The sequence below is a fragment of the Pleuronectes platessa genome, chromosome 5, assembly GCF_947347685.1.
Source record: "Pleuronectes platessa chromosome 5, fPlePla1.1, whole genome shotgun sequence".
Taxonomy (NCBI): domain Eukaryota; kingdom Metazoa; phylum Chordata; class Actinopteri; order Pleuronectiformes; family Pleuronectidae; genus Pleuronectes; species Pleuronectes platessa.
This window is the reverse complement of record NC_070630.1, coordinates 24,922,492-24,939,278: the sequence shown is the minus strand read 5'-3', so window position 1 is coordinate 24,939,278 and position 16,787 is coordinate 24,922,492. Positions and strand designations below refer to the sequence as shown.

At 44.7% G+C, this 16,787-nt stretch overlaps 1 protein-coding gene across 1 annotated transcript; it reads right to left on the bottom strand.

Annotated features, from left to right (window-relative positions):
• Nucleotides 1-416: 416 nt before the first annotated feature.
• On the bottom strand, nucleotides 417-13,098 carry gap43 (growth associated protein 43). Its single transcript, XM_053422390.1, has 3 exons — nucleotides 12,816-13,098; nucleotides 5,059-5,707; nucleotides 417-1,603 (listed from the first exon to the last, which is right to left on the bottom strand). Exons 1-3 carry the CDS (start codon nucleotides 12,843-12,845, stop codon nucleotides 1,524-1,526), a joined length of 759 nt encoding a protein of 252 aa, XP_053278365.1. The 5' UTR covers nucleotides 12,846-13,098; the 3' UTR covers nucleotides 417-1,523.
• Between the last annotated feature and the right edge of the window lie 3,689 nt (nucleotides 13,099-16,787).

The window sequence follows — 16,787 nt, the reverse complement described above, 5'->3', positions numbered from 1 at the left end:
TGAACAGACTGATATGACCTAAATAATATCAATCAATCCTCTCGTCTAATATTTGGTCTGGAAAGCTGAAAGCTGATGTGTGTTTTTTCGACAATGTTATTCTAAAAACTTAAAGGAAGATTTGATAATCAAAGTATCTTGATATGCACGATAACCTTGTGTATATCTATAAAATGTTTCATTACAAATTTGTTATTTATCTCATAACAATTTAAAAGATAAAGAAAGCTAGGAAATAGCATGGGGGGGAGGATTCAACAGAACCATGGGGCCACTGTTCATAGAGAATGAGACACACAGCTTTAAACAAACGCCACAGTTTATGATGGTAATTGGCACATTTGCTTTATTTTGAAAACAGACATTGAAACCATTTAAATTTTTCATGTTTTTTTCTCACAAGTTTGAACTCCTTGATAAGGTTGAAACTGGACATTGCACTCACTGGAACATAGGAAAAGTATTTTTTGTTTTGCTCGTTTTGTTTGATTTTTCTTTTTAGCGTTTTTCTTTTTTTCCATAACATCAGTGCAAGAGTATTTTTCCAATTCATATAAACTGTCATAACAACACCAAAGACATCAAAAAGAAGCCGCCACACCTCTTAAGTTTTTGTGACTGCGAAAAAGTTTCCTCTCAGAGGGAGAGTTCCCATCATGCATCTGGTTCGATGGTTCATGCTACTGTTCTCACGTTTGGTTGGCAGAACTCAAATCGTCATGTAAGAGCCAGTTACATCAATACTATAGCAGATTCCTATAGCTTATAATATGATCATGCCATTCAAATGGCAACAGGTCCTTTATTATAAATGTGAGTAAACAGAGAGTTTGTAAAAGGGGTGTAAACCAAGCTTGAATGACTCAAGCAGAACAGAGTGTGACAGTCTTGTCCTATGTGTGGTTTTTGGATTCAGGATAAAGCCGCCCAACTGGACACATCACACATTTAACTATACATTCTATTTTCCGTTCAATGTGTCAGTACGTTAACTATTTCGCTGTGTTCTCAATACACTTGTGCCGTGTCGAAAACTAGGGTTGCATTTTAAAACCAGTTTGTTTTTGTGCGTGCAATTGCAGATCGGATTTTACTAAGTGTGACAAAGAAAGTGCGTTGCAATGCAAATAAACTATGGTGCATCCGCGACGCATCTTAAATGTGTGAACATCCAGTCGGGAGCGATCGTTCCACCATTATTTCACCTACATTAAATAGTGAAGATCCCAATCAAATCCTCCATCGTCAATGGAACAATCATTTTTCATCATCAACATCATCATCATCATCATCATCATCATCATCATCATCATCATCACCACTACCTTATAGTATTAGCTTGAGCCAAAAAACTTCACGCTGGAAACTCCCCCCAACATGAGAAAATCATTGCCACACAAAAAATGACAAACAAATAGAAACGGACTGCCCTCTCATTGGGAAGGCGAAGAGCAACCTTTTTAGATTTTTGTTTTTGTGTTATTCTTCATACTCTTAATTTCTTCAGGTTCGACTTTTTTGCTTTAGTCGTCCTTGGACTCGGTGGCCTCCGCCGCTGCATCCACTGGGGTCGCCTCCTCTGCTTTAGACTCCTCTGCAGCATCTGTGTGGAGGGAGGGGGAGCCGCAGGGGAAAGAGGGAGAGAGAGAAAAAAATTCAAAGGGTGAGGAGGAAAATGACAAGTAAGGTTGAGAAGAAAAGGGCGGGGGGGGGGGCAAAGAGAAGAAAATTAGCCAGTGGCCGGGAGGTTTGACGTTAAGAGGAGCTTCTTCTTCATTGTGATAGAAAACACAGGAGGACCAACAGTGTGCGCAATTCCATGATGTTGACACAAGGACAACTGGAGTGAAACTTAGAGCAGGGCAGCCACAAGGCGCAACCTGATGTCTGAAGTCCCACATTGGCTGTGTAAATAATAAAGAGAGTGCTCCTAATGGACCCATGAAGCCTTTTAACTGACATCGCGCCGCTAACAGCAGCATCTCAGCCTGTCACGTCTCATTCTTTGTGATGCCCACTGTGTGCTGCGCTGTAAGAACATGCTGTGGTGGCTTCAGTAGAAATCAGGATGGTCGCTCTGATGCTTTCTATTTTTCTTTCAATGCAACTCCTCTTTTTAAGCCCTGCACTCTGTGAAATTCATTCTTCTTATTATATCTATCTATTGTCTTTGAGATTAAGAGTAAAAATACGTCATTTCTGAATAATAAAATAAATAAATGGGTTACATTGATTGTGGGATCTTTGTTTTATTGTGTCTGACCAAGGCGGGTGATCTCATCCCTGGTGATCTCATACTCTTTTAATAGAAGGGGCCGATATCAAGGAATGACATCATTGCATTGGGAATTGGAGTGATGGAGTGGGGGCATCTGTGTATGAACCAGTATGTGTAAGCGTGTGGATGCGTGTGTGAAAGCGAGACAGAGAAAGAAGTGGAAACGATCATGTCAGTTTTAATGCTTTTACTAATGTGGTTGTGTGTGTGTGTGTGTGTGTGTGTGTATGTGTGTGTGTGTGTGTGTGTGTGTGTGTGTGTGTGTGTGTGTGTGTGTGCGACTCAAGACAGCATGAGTCATAGCAGAGCTTCCAGGTAAGTGGTAATTAGCTTGTTAGCTAGTATGACAGACTCCCACATGTCCTTTTCTGAAGCCACTGAACTGTGAGATGCAAATGCAATTTCACCCAGCTCCGTGCCGGGCTCGTCGCTTCTCGGTTATCTGACAGGAGTGTCACCCCAGTTCACTACACCCTGAGATATTACAGACTAAAATGGTGATTTAGTTTCACTGGTGACGGGAAAACAATCACCCTTTTAAAGAAAATAAGAAAATAAAAACTAACACTAGGATCGGCACCAATCATCACATGATCAGTATTTTGTAGTCACCCTATAATAAAAAATGTACCACCAGTATTTACACTCGAAGTCTTTCTTTTCATTTGAGTCTTACTGCCTCCGCGACAAGGAGGTTACGTTTTCACCCCTGTCTCTTTGTTTGTGTTTGTAAGCAATGTGGTATGGGTCATGGAGAAACTCACTAAATTTAGTTGCGGCTCATTTAGATTTTTGTATTCTATTCTTATTTATATTATTTATTTTGATATGGTGTTTTGCTCTCACCTTTCTAAATGCTCCTTTAGAACACAGGCTCTATTTTGTATGAGAGCAGCGTAAATTTACTACATATATCTGTCTGTATATATGTTTTTTTCTTTGTTTTTTTGTTTGTTCTGTTATTTGAATACTTTGAGTTCCCTTATGCTGTTCACCCTTTATCTTACACAGTACACCCTACCATACATGCTATGCTTGAGTTTGCTGTATTTCTTATGAGAGCAATTAAAAAAGACAAAAGAAAAGTAACCAGATCAGGCGGCAGGCCGAGGAATTTCTTTCATCATTTCTTTAACATTGTGAAATATGGCGTTTTTTTAAACGTTTCACAGGAAATAATTCATCGACCTTGATGGAGAATAATCTGTCATATTTAGAGGAAGGGTTTATATCAATCTGTTTTCAGACATGAACTCTGGAAACTGTCACTTTATTTGAGTGTGTGCAATTCAGTGCAGCTTGATTGAATTTGAAAGAGCTATTGCGCCTTCGTTGAGGTGTGTGCTTTACTGACAGGCATTCTGGCTGGTTAATACATTTTAATACTTTAACTGTCTTTAAACTGCTTGTTTGCTATCAATTATAGGGATGTAAGTTGCTACATCATCACTCGGTGACATCTACCAGCTTGGTCGGATGGAACTAAGTGAACCCTGGACAAAGGACCCTCCTTGGCGGAGAATGTGGATCATACACAGGCCGGCTCATGAATTATTCAGTCAGATCCGAGTACCTACGTCCTTGTGCGTGTAACACAGCCCTTGTGTTGAAAGAAACTAACCAAGTGACTTTGTTATAAATATTAATTTGCTCTCTGAGTCACATCAGTTGGTAAAGCAGATTAAGAGCAGCGGTGGGGTTTTAATTAGCAGCTCCTTTGTGGAGAGGAGTGTTTGTTTGTGTGGATTGTGACCAGTCATTAATCGTTCATTTAAATCAGAGCACCTGTTATCGCCACTGGGCTTCATGCAGGCCAGGTATCCCATTGAGGCGGTAACTATGACAACAGAGAGAGACTGCTGCCTAGGTGACCTAGTTTCCATGTAGTTCTCCAGTTGGTGTGTGTGTGTGTGTGTGTATGTGTGTGTGTGTATGTGTGAGAGAGAGTGTGTGCTTCTGAGCAAGCTCCATTAACTACCTGTCTGACCCAGTCTGAGAGTCCTTGGACCAGAAATATAGTTCATGTCAACTGAATGTTGTGGAAGTGCCTTTTATCAACATGTAATTTGACGACCTTCCAGTTTCTTCTCACAGGCACATTCTGCTATGATTGGACATCTCATGGTTGTATGCTCTGGAATCTATTAGCTGCTGTTGGATGCCCAGGCATCAGGGATGACACCAGTGTTTTCACCGAACTGTTTTCTTTTGAGTCAATGTCTGTAGCAGCAAGAATAACAGGTTCTCTTATCATGAAAATCTCATCCAAGATGTTGGGGTCTCAAAGCGATGTATTCTCATCGAGCAAACAATAAAATCTCACTTCTTCACAATAACTTTGAGATGTGACCATTCCCAAGTTCTCATTTCTCATTCTTTACCAGAGCTGACCCTGCGTATCTCCACACCTCATCAATATGGAGTTCCCATCTTGCACAGGCTAAGACGCAATTCTGTCTAATCTAATATTGAGCTGCGTCTCTCTGTTAACCAGCGAGAGGTGGAGCTCTGCCAAAGATCTTTAAATCCCAAAGACCCAACAAGCAGTTATTTCCAGTGGTGCCTGCCAAGCAGTCTAAGGGAGGGCTCTCGTATTCTCTGTTTATAAGATGTTTACACTAAATTGCCTTTTGATTGGTGAGAGTGTCTGGAATTATTTTTGTCTGAGAATTCAGTGCCCTCACAAACACGTACACACTTCAGTGTTCGTAGTGTCTATACGAGTGGGCTTATTTTATTTGGGATTTGCTTGTCTGACATTATAGGAATAATCAGCATACCTTCTTTTGTTTGGTTAGGCTCTTCCTTCTCAACTGTCGGGCTGACAGCAGCAGGCACGTCGGCTTGTCTGGCCTCCTCCTTTTTCACCTCAGTCTTCTCCTCATCCTTCTTCTCCTCAGCTGTGGCTATGGTGGGAGTCTTGGCTGCAGCCACTGGGGCCTCTACCTCTTTGGGCTTCTCCTCAGCTTTCTCTTCAGCCTTTGGCTCCTCTTTCTGGGGCTCAGAGGACGCTGTGGCGGCCGTAGGAGAAGCAACATCTGGGGCGGCTGCTACGGGAGACGTTGCTGCGCCTACAGGAGAGGCAGCAGCAGCAGCTGCTGGAGAATTAGCTGGCTTGTCCGCCACTGGGCTCTTGGCCTGGCTGGTTTCCTCCTCCTTCTTGGTCTCCTCTCCCGCAGCCTCCTCCTCCTTTGCAGGTGCCTCCTCTCCGGCTGCTTTCTTGACCTCGTCTCCTCCCTCTGTCGCCTCCTCTGCTCCAGCAGGACTGTCTTCTTCCTTCTCTTCCTCTCCATCTTTCATCTTTTTCCGAGTTATGTGTCCACGGAAGCTGGCCTGTATTTTGGTGGCAGCCTTGTGGGCCTTGTCCTCAGGTTTGTTGGTGGTGCCATCCTGTTCAATCTTCTGGTCGGCGTCCTCGTTCTTCTCCACCTGGCAGGCAAGAGAAAACACAGCAGGTTAACATCATACTCAGCTCTGTGTACACTGAAAAAAGAAAATCGTTTACCAATTTAGAACATTACCTCAGTTGGCAACACACAAATGAATTAGGCTTGCTCAAATTAAGATTAACAATTCATATCAACACAATTTAATTTAATTATTTGTGTGTCACCGATTGAAGTATTCTTTTCAAAATGGGTAAATATTTTTCTTTTTCCAGTGGGAGGTCCACTGGACACCAGCAAAGGGACTGGTTGCTACACTAAAAACGTGTCCCTGTTGCTCGGTAGATTGGAGATGATCATCCCAAATAATCATGCTGGCATACTTTTATTTGGATTAATAATCCCACCAATGGTAGATACAATATGTCATGAGTTGAAAGGTCAAAAGACAGAAAGAGACATATGTATGTGCTAAGAGAGAGAGCTGTTAGTTAATTTATGAACTGGTGTGTCATTGGAGAGTTATAGACTGGGGAAAGCTTGGATTAGGGTTTCAGGACTTCTTTAGAATAAGTGTAGGAGCGGATAAGGAACAGAGTTAGGAATAGGATAGTAAATGATGTAACATTGAAAGGGGTTCCATGATATTACCTTGGGTGAGTGGATCCATAGTTGTCCATCAAATAGTGGGTTGTGCTATGAGTCATAAAAATCTAATGAAAAGAAATCAAATCAAATAAAGGAATGAATGATGAGCACTGAAAGTGGCAAACAAAACAAATCAGTACATTCAAAATGAACAGGCAAACAAATCAAGGTAAAATATCCTCTAGCCAAGGTTCAACTGACCCAAAGATTCAAATGTGCACTTTAAATGAATGTGAATAAGCAATATGAAGCAAAACAGAAATAGTCAAAGAGCATGCAGGCAGTGCAGCATAAGGTAGCCAAATGATAAGGAGGTGAAAAACAACAGAAGCTAAATGGGTTTGAGGGTTTTTGTCCTTCCAGGGATCACGGCTTTGTCAGAAGCCAGTGTTTGTTTTGACAGTGGAATGAATGATGTACCATTTCATGTGTGCAGCATAAGGGAGATTTAGTGGCACGGTGAATCGTGAGAACAACAGATTTGTGTGTGGGTTGATTCTCTGAACATAATGAATTAGATACGCTGGGATTTAGGGCTCGACAAATGACTCCCGGCATTTATTGTGGTTTTTCAATCCAGGCATGACGTCGATATTTTTTTGATAACGCTGCTGAATTAGAATCAGTAGATGATTAAACTTTAATTGTAGAACTGCTCTGTCAGTGTCAGTGTTATCTGTTGAGGATATCCTCACAACAGTGAGTATATCCCCAAAATGTAGGCTCTCTCTCCCAAAAAGATCTAGCCTATCTCTTGAGTTACTGTAAGATACTACTGCTCCATCTCCGGCTGCTAGGGAACGAGCTGCCTGGAATCTCCACAGCATTCACTGCCATACCCCTTCCAACCATCAAAGGTTACCTTGACAACCAGAGTGCTAACTCATCACGACGCTGTCTGCTGGTTGGTGCTATGAAAGACTATATGTCATCCTGATTGGCAGTGCACCTGACCCCCCCGGGGGAATGGCCCAATAGAAACTCGTAAATCAGGGGGAGCAATCAGCATGGGTAAGGAGGGGCTGTGGGGGGTAGCAGCAGGGCGCGGTGCCGGGCTGGACAGCCGGGTTGTGAGTGTATATGTATGTTTGTATATCAGTATGTAAGTGGTCTGTGTCACAGCGCGGTAATGCTTAAGGTCAGGGAATTGATGTGGAAGTGTTCTGTGTAGCTGCATCCATCCGTCTGTGTCCTGATACCTACCTCTGCCAGTGTCATTACATCAGAGATGAGGTTTGACTTGGACAGCTGCCTGCGTGAGGAATCACATCTGCACGACATGATTAAAGAGCCAGAGGCCCTAAACCAACATGTCCCCTTCAGGGTCAGTGTGTCAGTGCAATATTGGAGCAGCGAGGCCAAGGTGCAGCTGTGTTGGTATATTCACCTCCTCCACCTTTATTCACATGCAATCTCCTGGGTTCAGGGTGTAAATCCTGCCCTGGGCCGTCCAGCAGTCCGACACGCCATATTTCTGAAGCAATTTTGTGAAATGCAATATTAAAAACCTCTATAAATCTATAGGTTTTTTGGTGGGAATTTATGCTGCTCCTTCAGTCTGGGGATTTATGCTTGAAATCCAAAGCGGGGCTGTTTTGTTAACGATTAACTACTATGCTTTGAAATAAACTTCAGCGAGTGCAGATCTGTTGGAGCAGACAGCCAACATGGATGCAGACAGACTGGCACACCCTCTGCTCTTAAACACACGCTGGCCTCTGATGACTTATTGGGCCGTTATTATATCTGATCTCATAGGTGCTCACAATTGCCAAAATTTTGACCCAAGCACTTAACTTAAATAGAATTACTTACTGGCTGCGATGAGTGAGTCAGACTGAGAGAAAGAGGGGGGGGGTATGACATCATTTCTGGAACGGAGGGGTATGTCATTTACTTTAGAGATCTGGGTGTGTATGTGTCCAAATGTAATAAAATACCAGCAGAGTGCCAAGTGATCTCATATCAGTGCATGGAGACAAGGGGAAGAAAGAGCACGGTCTGACCACAGCTGTAGCATCATCATTTGAATTATTGACATTTGTCTGTGAATCACCATCTAAAAGTGCTACGCTGTGAATATCTGACTGCTGTCATCTGTTACCATGGACTCTAAAAATCATTACAGGGGTTCTTTCAAATTTGTCACAAGTAATTTATTGTAATTTAAGACCTATAGTGGAGCAATAGCTTAAAACCTCTCATCATCTACGCAGAAGAAACTGCAGCAAATGCTTTGAGATTGGCTTCTTAAAGACTCTGACTGTTAATTGAACTCCGGTCACGCACCCTCCTGCAGGCTCTGTTCCTCCCGGTGTCTGTGCGGCACACATTTTCATTCATGAATACAGCAGCACCTCCCAAAGGTGCAGCACACCACAAGACACAACTCACTCCACACCAAGACTCCACCAGGTCCTTGATTAATTTGCAGAGAGACAACATATTTGCAAATCAGGTTAATCAAATGACTTATTACAATTAGCCTGCGGTGCTTTCCCCCTTTGAACATGGTCTTTGCTGGTTGCTATAGATACGCCACATTAAACCGATGAAAATTGTTTATTATCCAGCAGAAAAAGTGTGTTTTCAATAGGGCTTTTCTTGCATGATTGCAAAAGGATCTCCTGGATTATAATGGATCCAGTTTAATGTTATGAAAATTTGATATTTTCTGTGGGACACACTTACATGGTTACACATCTAGGTGAACAAATAATGACGGCCATCGTCGTGTTCAGAATCTGAACGTACAGCATATCACAGGTTAATTCATCCGAATGCAAGTGTGCCTGTCTGCCCTGTCTGTAAAGGTAACAAATGGCTGTGCTAAAATGTGTTGAGCACATTATCTGACTGCTAGATGTGTCTATTACAGCTTTGCCTATCGGCCGCAACCTGTGCTCCCGCTCTCCCCTGTCTGCCTCTGTCCTTGGGTGGGCACCGGCTGTCGTGAGAACCACACCCCAGAGTCAATGGTTTACCGACAGATCCATAACTGTGCTCACAGTCTCTCTCTCTCTCTCACACACACACACACACACACACACACACACACACACACACACCATCCCCCAATGGTGACACACAGCAACAATCCGCCACCTTCGCACTGCCTCATTGCCAGTGCCATTAGGGACTTGTTTCAGGCTGGGGGGTGGAGGAGGAGGGGAAGGGAGGAGAAACGGAGGAAGACATGGTGCTGGTTGAGTTACCACAGAGCCACAGCTCACTCTAGTGCACACATCAGGGATGCATATGATCAGTTTCTTTTTAATTATTATCCTGATCCATTCAAGAGGGACACTCCCTTTTCACCTCGCCGCTCAGCCCGGCTTCAGATCGAACGCTGCTGGCTAGTGGGGGGAGAGGAATACTAAAGGTAATATTTGCATTGACAATGCCGGAGTCACAGAGCGTCGCCTTGCAGAGGCCCCTTTCTACCACACACCTAACAAGTGCAGCAGCCGAATTTACTCTGTATCAGTCACTTCAATGGAAAATTACTGCAGATTGATATGATACATATGCTATGAGTAGGTCTCATTTAAATAACAGGAAAAACTCCCTTCACATTTGTCATATTATTACTAGGAAGCCAGAGGGATCATTTGAGCCACTCACACTTCCTGCAAAGACACCTATAAATCCCAGCATGATTCCAATGGCTGTCTGCTCTATCTGCAGGAACCATTCAGACTGGCTGCTGTCTGCTACTGCAGAATATCTCCTTTTTCTCCCTCTTGGTCGTCTTTCACTCTCTTTTCTCACTGAACAAGCTGCTGCCCACTCATTCTCACATCTCCCTTCTCACCACACACACACAGACACACACACACACACACACACACATGCAGCCAGACACAGCGGAGCACCACACCCTTTTAGCCAGCTATCTCCTGCATATGAGGAGAGGGGGGCTCAGGTGGTGACTGCCACAGCCCCTGCTCGCTCACCATCTCACCCCCCCCCCCCCCCCCCCCTTTGACAGGGAATTGATGAGCGATGGTAAAGGATGCGCTGTTTCTTTTTACGACGGCCCAGGAAAAGATGCACCGCAGCCATATGCCAGCGTCATTACATCCTCTGGAGCAGCCTTTAATTCAATTATGCCGGCTCTCTGCCTGAACAAAGGCTCCGCAATCGCCACTGATCCCACAGGGGCCGGGCAGTGTGGATGTAGGGAGAGGGGCAAGTGCAGAGGAACTCGAGGAAACAGGCAGGGATTTGGACATGCATGGTTCCTGGGGGGGGGGGGAGGGGGGCAGGATCAGGAAACATGGGCTGTGGCTGAAGCCGGGCTCTGAGGAAAGGGCACGAGGAGGCAGAGTGTAAGAGGAGATCATTTTCTCCTAGTCGGCAGTCTGGGTTTGATATTTGGAGTTTGGTCGAGAAGGATGGAAGCTTCAGGTAGACGTAGGTATGGTCCTGGTGCAAGGATAACTGGGAAAGGAGGTGGGGCGAAGCGAGAGGAGCAGACATGGGCGGGATGTGGTAAGAAGGCCTCGATCATTAGGAAAACGGCAGCTCTGAGCAGGCCGAGCTAGGAGGACGACATGATTTTGAATATAACATCATATGGAACTAGACTTAAGAGCTTGATCCTTGCTCTTTCCCCAAAAACCTGAATCAAGGATAAGCGGCGTGTTTGGTGCTTGAAGCAATAAGGTTGGGAATTGCTCTAATTTCCATGAACCTAAAGCTTCAGAAATCTGCACTGCTAAAAGCGTGTTGAATTAAGTGCTTGTAGCCACTCCAATAGTGAGGATGTTGCAACAGCACTTAACACTCCACAATGGCAGCACCCTCAGCAGCATTGTCGCGTTTGAAGGCAGAAAGGCACGCTCTTCGCTCACCCATCCGTGAAGACCAATGTGTCTGGATTCATTTATGCCCCTGCTCGTGAAAAGCAGGAGGAGCAGGAGGATAAGTGCTTGCAGGTCGGGCAGATTTTTTTTCTTTTCCCCCTGTGGCGAGATGCGCACGCTCGAGGCAGCGACGGCACTCTGAGGGAAAAGCCGGTGCCTCACCCACATGGCTGCAGTGTGCAGCACGCCGGCTTCTGTTCCTTCGTGTTTCCCACCTCCCCTGATATTCCTCACATTCACGCCTGCTCAACTCTGTCGACCAAAATCCCGTTTCTTGTAGCCACCATATACTTTTAATTCCCCTTTTTGATTTGCTGCATGCCTGCCTCTCTCCACCTTCCTCCATACCTTGCACCCCCTACACCCCAGCTTTTATTTTTCCCCTCCTCTCTTTCTGTGCCCGCCCGGTTCCCTTCATTCTCCACCTCACTCTAGGCAACCCCTCCATGTGCACCAGCCACACTGCACCCTTCCACTCTGCCTGCCTCCCTTTGCCTGCTCTTCCTGCATGTCTCTTCTAAAGCCGTGCATCCTTTATCTCTCTCTCTCTCTCTCTCTCTCTCTCTCTCTCTCTCTCTCTTTCCCTGCTCCCTGCCACAGCTGATATGACTCATGCAGGCTGACATTTAATAACCAATCAAGTGCCATCAGAATCCAGTTTGTGTTATGAGTCCGATAAAATCAAAAAGGGTTTGGAGATAGCACGAGGGGCTCGGACCTGATCACACACAGAGCCCCCATGATAGCTGCTGGAAGCACAGGAGAGTACCACCTTCCCCCCCACTGTCCAGACCCACCCAATTCCATGCAACACCTTTTTTTATCATTCACTGCAACTGAGAACTGCAATGGGATTTTCTAAACTACCGAGCACCACCCTTTCACACCCTTTAAATGAGTGCACACTTCACGGTACCCTCCATTGACAGGATCCACTTATAAAGCTGGAGGGCTATGATAATCCAGTTAGTCTCATTTATTCCCATTGTGTTCCCCTGAGGCCATTGACATGATGGTGCTGCTCACTCAGTCCGTACCCCACCCTTTTTTCGCTCCTCACTGTGGAAATTTACTTTCCTGTGCCGCACGCTTCAGGAGAGCAGAAGTGGCTCAGTTTCTAACATTCAAGGCGTCAATCAGCAGCTCTGTCACTCGCCCTTATTAATCTGCAGAATCGTTCACAATGGTGCATTGGGTTGAGTTCAGAGAAGCTCCTGAATAAACGAGGGGAGTCACCCCGGCTTTAAGAGCAGAGACGATACAGAGTCTATCAATAATCGTTCACTTTTTCACACAAGTGCTTGATCAATACGAGGGAATGCCCGAGATCAAGTTACAGCCTGGTGCCTCTCTGCGAGGACAGTGTGAGGTCTGAGCGGCAATCGTGGCAACATCCATTCATGCAGGATAATCACATTAACTAGGCGTGTCTGGGCTGTGTGGATACACTCCTGTCAAAGCCAGGGCCTCGAGACCAACACAAATTACACCCACATTTCTTTCCTCTGATCCCACCTCGAGCATCCTCATCTGACTACACACCCACAGTCCCAAAGTTCAGAGTTGAGCTGCAGCCTTCTGTCATGGAAGGTGAGCTGAATTCAGTGGTGAAGCAAAAACAAAAGAGCAGTTTACCGGTTTGGTTCTTCTTATGCAGCACAGCATAGTTGTAGATGTAGTATCCTCCCTTTTTTCTTCTCTGCTTCTTTCTTCCCTTTTCTCCCTTTCACTTCTTCACTCTCACCCTCTCTCTCTCTCTCTCTCGCTTGCTTTCGTGCACACACTCTCTCTCTCTCTCACTCTCTCTCTCCCTCTGTCTCTGGCTGTATCAACAGCTAAGCTGCTCTGTGCATTTACTCATCCCAGTTTGCACACACACGCTCTTCACTTGGTCTGCCTGGATGCACCTCGCTCTCTCTCTCTAACTCTCTCTCTCTCTCTCTCTCTCTCTCTCTCTCCTACCCGCTGCCTGACAATGACTAAAAGCCCACCCTTTAAACCCCTCCCTTACCCTCACTCCAACCACCCCTCTCTCCTCCCCTCGTCGCTTCACACTACCCCCCCCCCCCTCATTCTCCTCCTCCTCCTCTTCTCACTCATAGTTATGAACCCCCCACCACCTCTTTTAGATCAGCACTCCTCTCCTCTACATCTTCTCACCCTCCTCCTCCTCCTCCTCCTTCTCTCTTTTAGCCTGGCTCCATCAAAAGCTGCGGCCCCACCCTAAAAAAGACTCTCCCTTAATAACTGACTGGATACCTCCAATATTTGCACTGATAGATCTTTATTTTCATTGTGCTTTATTTTTGTTCATCCTAACCACTCTTTTTTGCATCCCCTCCTCCCCCTCACATTCATAAGGAGGTGTCTTTACAATTCAAACAGACTCCCTGATGGAATACAAATCCTCTGAATGCCCCCTCTCAGACTTTGTGTTACACACTCTTCTGGATGAGTGTGTTGTGAGCCGGTGAGCCGGTGAGCTCTGTGTCCGAATTGCCACGGCAAAGCCGAAAACATGTTTTCTAGCATGGCCAGGAGCGGCTCTTGCCAGGAGAGACGTGTGAAAGAGAGCAGTGATGAGGCGCATGCACCGTGTACGTGCACACACGCACAGAACTGTGCTCTCAGGACACGTCACCCGCACCACCAACCCACCCACCCATACCCAGCGCTCTCTGTTCTCATGGAAACACCAACAGATAGACTAGAAGAGCAGAGGGGGAGGATGGCGTGTGTGTGTGTGTGAGAGAGAGAGAGAGCAAGAGAGAGTGAGAGAGAGAGAGAGAGAGAGAGAGAGAGAGAGAGAGAGATGGAGCAGGAGGGATGAAGTTGGGAGGAGGAAGCAAGGGCTGGGTGTGGCAGACAGGCAGCCGAATTGCTTTTCTCTTTCTCCTCCCCCCTTTTTTTCTCTCCCTCTGTGCCCACATTTGCTGCACAGTCTAGTTTAGTGGGCAGACACAACGCATGCATTATTCCCACAACTGCATTTATAACCATTACCCTATGGTGTAGTAGGCAGGCGCATGCTCAAGCAAACACCCACACACTGTATTTGTCTTTCATATAACACACACAGATACTAATACACACACACAAACACAAACTGTGGTGTCAGAAGAGCCAGCACCCCCGCTCTGACACTGGTGAGCACCAAGCAGATGCTACAGACACAATAAGGATGGAGGGAGGGATGATGGGTAACAGGAGGATGTAGACTAGGATGGAGGGTAGGATAAAAGAAGGAGCAGGAGGAGGAGGAGGAGGTGGAAGAGGAAGAATCCTGTTGTGCTCTGCTATTCTTCTCTTTTACAGGATTATTCCACATCCAGTTCACTGAGGGGAAATCATTAACCTCCTCCGCTGAGCCACAGCTTTCCCGGTGGTCGCCTGCCACCACACAGGAGAATCTGGCACCATTGCCTGGCTGTACTACATCATCACTATTTGTCATCATGCTCCGTAGAGTGGCTGTATGACACACACGCTGTAATCATCTTCTGCTGAGTGTGCATCATCTTCCTCAACGCTTGCCCTGCTTTAACATTCATACTTAACAGATGCCAGTTCACTGTCCCCCACTGGAACAACTGTAGCAGAGCTGACTTTGTCCACATCCTCTGAAGTTGTCTGAGACCCCACTTCTCACATGTATCTACCAAAAGAACTGATTAATGAGTAGAGAAATAAAGATATGAGTTTGATGAGAATGAAACTCTAATGAATCATGTGACATGGCCTTCATTAGTAACCAGAGCAGAGATGAAATCAATAGTCAATTAGCCAGATAATTTACAGAAAATTAAAATGCTTCAAGTGGGTTATTTAATTATGTCATTTCTTGAGCAGGTCAAACAATCATTTGCTCTCGCTTCCTAGATGTGAATATTTAATCTTTTATTGTATCAATTTGAATATATTATCTGGATAACAGGCAGTTTAAGCATGTTACCTTGGGCATTTTATAGCAGTTTTCAATTGGTTAAAAAAGTAGTTGAAGATTGGTTGTCTGCTGCACCACCAGATGTATTTCCTAGTGTGCACCAGTGAGAGGCTTTGGAGTGGCTTGTAAGAGAGCCCCATCCACCACCACTGTTAAAACATCAAAGTCCCTGAGCAAGAGTTTCAGACACTTAGAGAATGGATGATGGGGAGTTGGTCACAGCAACTGACTCATACACTGATTGTTTGTCATCCTTCTGTATATGACTATAGGTTTTCTGCTTCTCTATCACATTAACTTAATATTATTAGATCCAAAGACATAAGTAAAATCTTAACAAATGCTTGACAGTTACTCTAACACATATCTTATGAATCATTTATCTTATCAACTCAACACTTGACATGTGTATTGTTAACTGTCCAGGGTAGTGCAGTGCTGAGTTGTCTTTGATTTGGACATGAGACTTTGGACACACAGGGGACCAGTGCTCAGTGTTAGTGGAGGCGTCGCTGTGTACTAGCAGTCAGTCCACAGACCGAGTTCTACATGTCTGCTTCTGCGTCCTCTTATAAACTACAGCAGCCAGATGATCTTGATAATCACCATATCGCATTGAGAGACAGCCACACAAAGTATCAAAACAGTATTTGTTTTGTTGCTGCAACGTTTTATACCGAGCAGAATGAAAGAGCTTTTATTTTGAAAAGCAGTGAGCGTGGGTCTAAAGATTGTGTCGATTGTTTAACAGACCTCTGAAATGGCCAACATGCAATGAATGAAAAAATAACACCAGCTCTGTCAATCATTCAAACTTAAATATAAAACACATACCTGAAAAGTAATACAGCAAATTATGTTTAATGTGATAATAATCGGTGACTATAAAACATTTACTGCAGATAAACCAGGTAGGATTAACACACAGTTTCTTAACATCACTCTGCACCATAGACTGTTAATAAAAAGCTGTGCAGACAAGGTCCAGCATACAAACAATACAAAGTGACAGCATATTGTAGAACTTTTTGAGATAAGAAATAATTCTAAAGTAGTTACAGAGCATTTACACAGGACAAGAGAGCATACAGGCAGGTTTAGAAACGGCAAGGCACTAGTAAGAAATAATTGAATAAAAACCTCAATAGTAATTTGAAATCCCCTGTTACAAAATATTGTGGTTCTCTAAATGAAGAATACAAATACAAATCCCCAGTAGCCTCATGAAGCTAAAGAATGGGAGTGTGTGGGATGATCTTTGAAAACAATCCAGCAGTTTGGCCAGCAGTTGACAGCAGACTGACCCAGCCTAAAGTAGATGGCCTTTTTGTCTTAACATGCTAATCTATGTCCAGCTATCGGATTCTTTTCTGTTAAGCAGCTGAATATGCTGCTGTACAGACGACAGAGATCAATAACGTCACACTGTCCTGCCAATATCCAGGAAACAGGCAAGGTACAGTGTGTTCTGGTAACACTCTGCTGTGAGTCCCCCTGCTACTGGCTGTGATTGCTTTTGTTGCGATTACAGTGCGGTCTATTATCCAAAAAAATGGGACACCCGGTTTACAACGTGTAATCCCTAACCCCTTCCATTTCTGTTTTACCCACAAGACTTTGTCACCATCATCTTCTAATGATGAGTTGTTTGTTTCTCTCTCTAT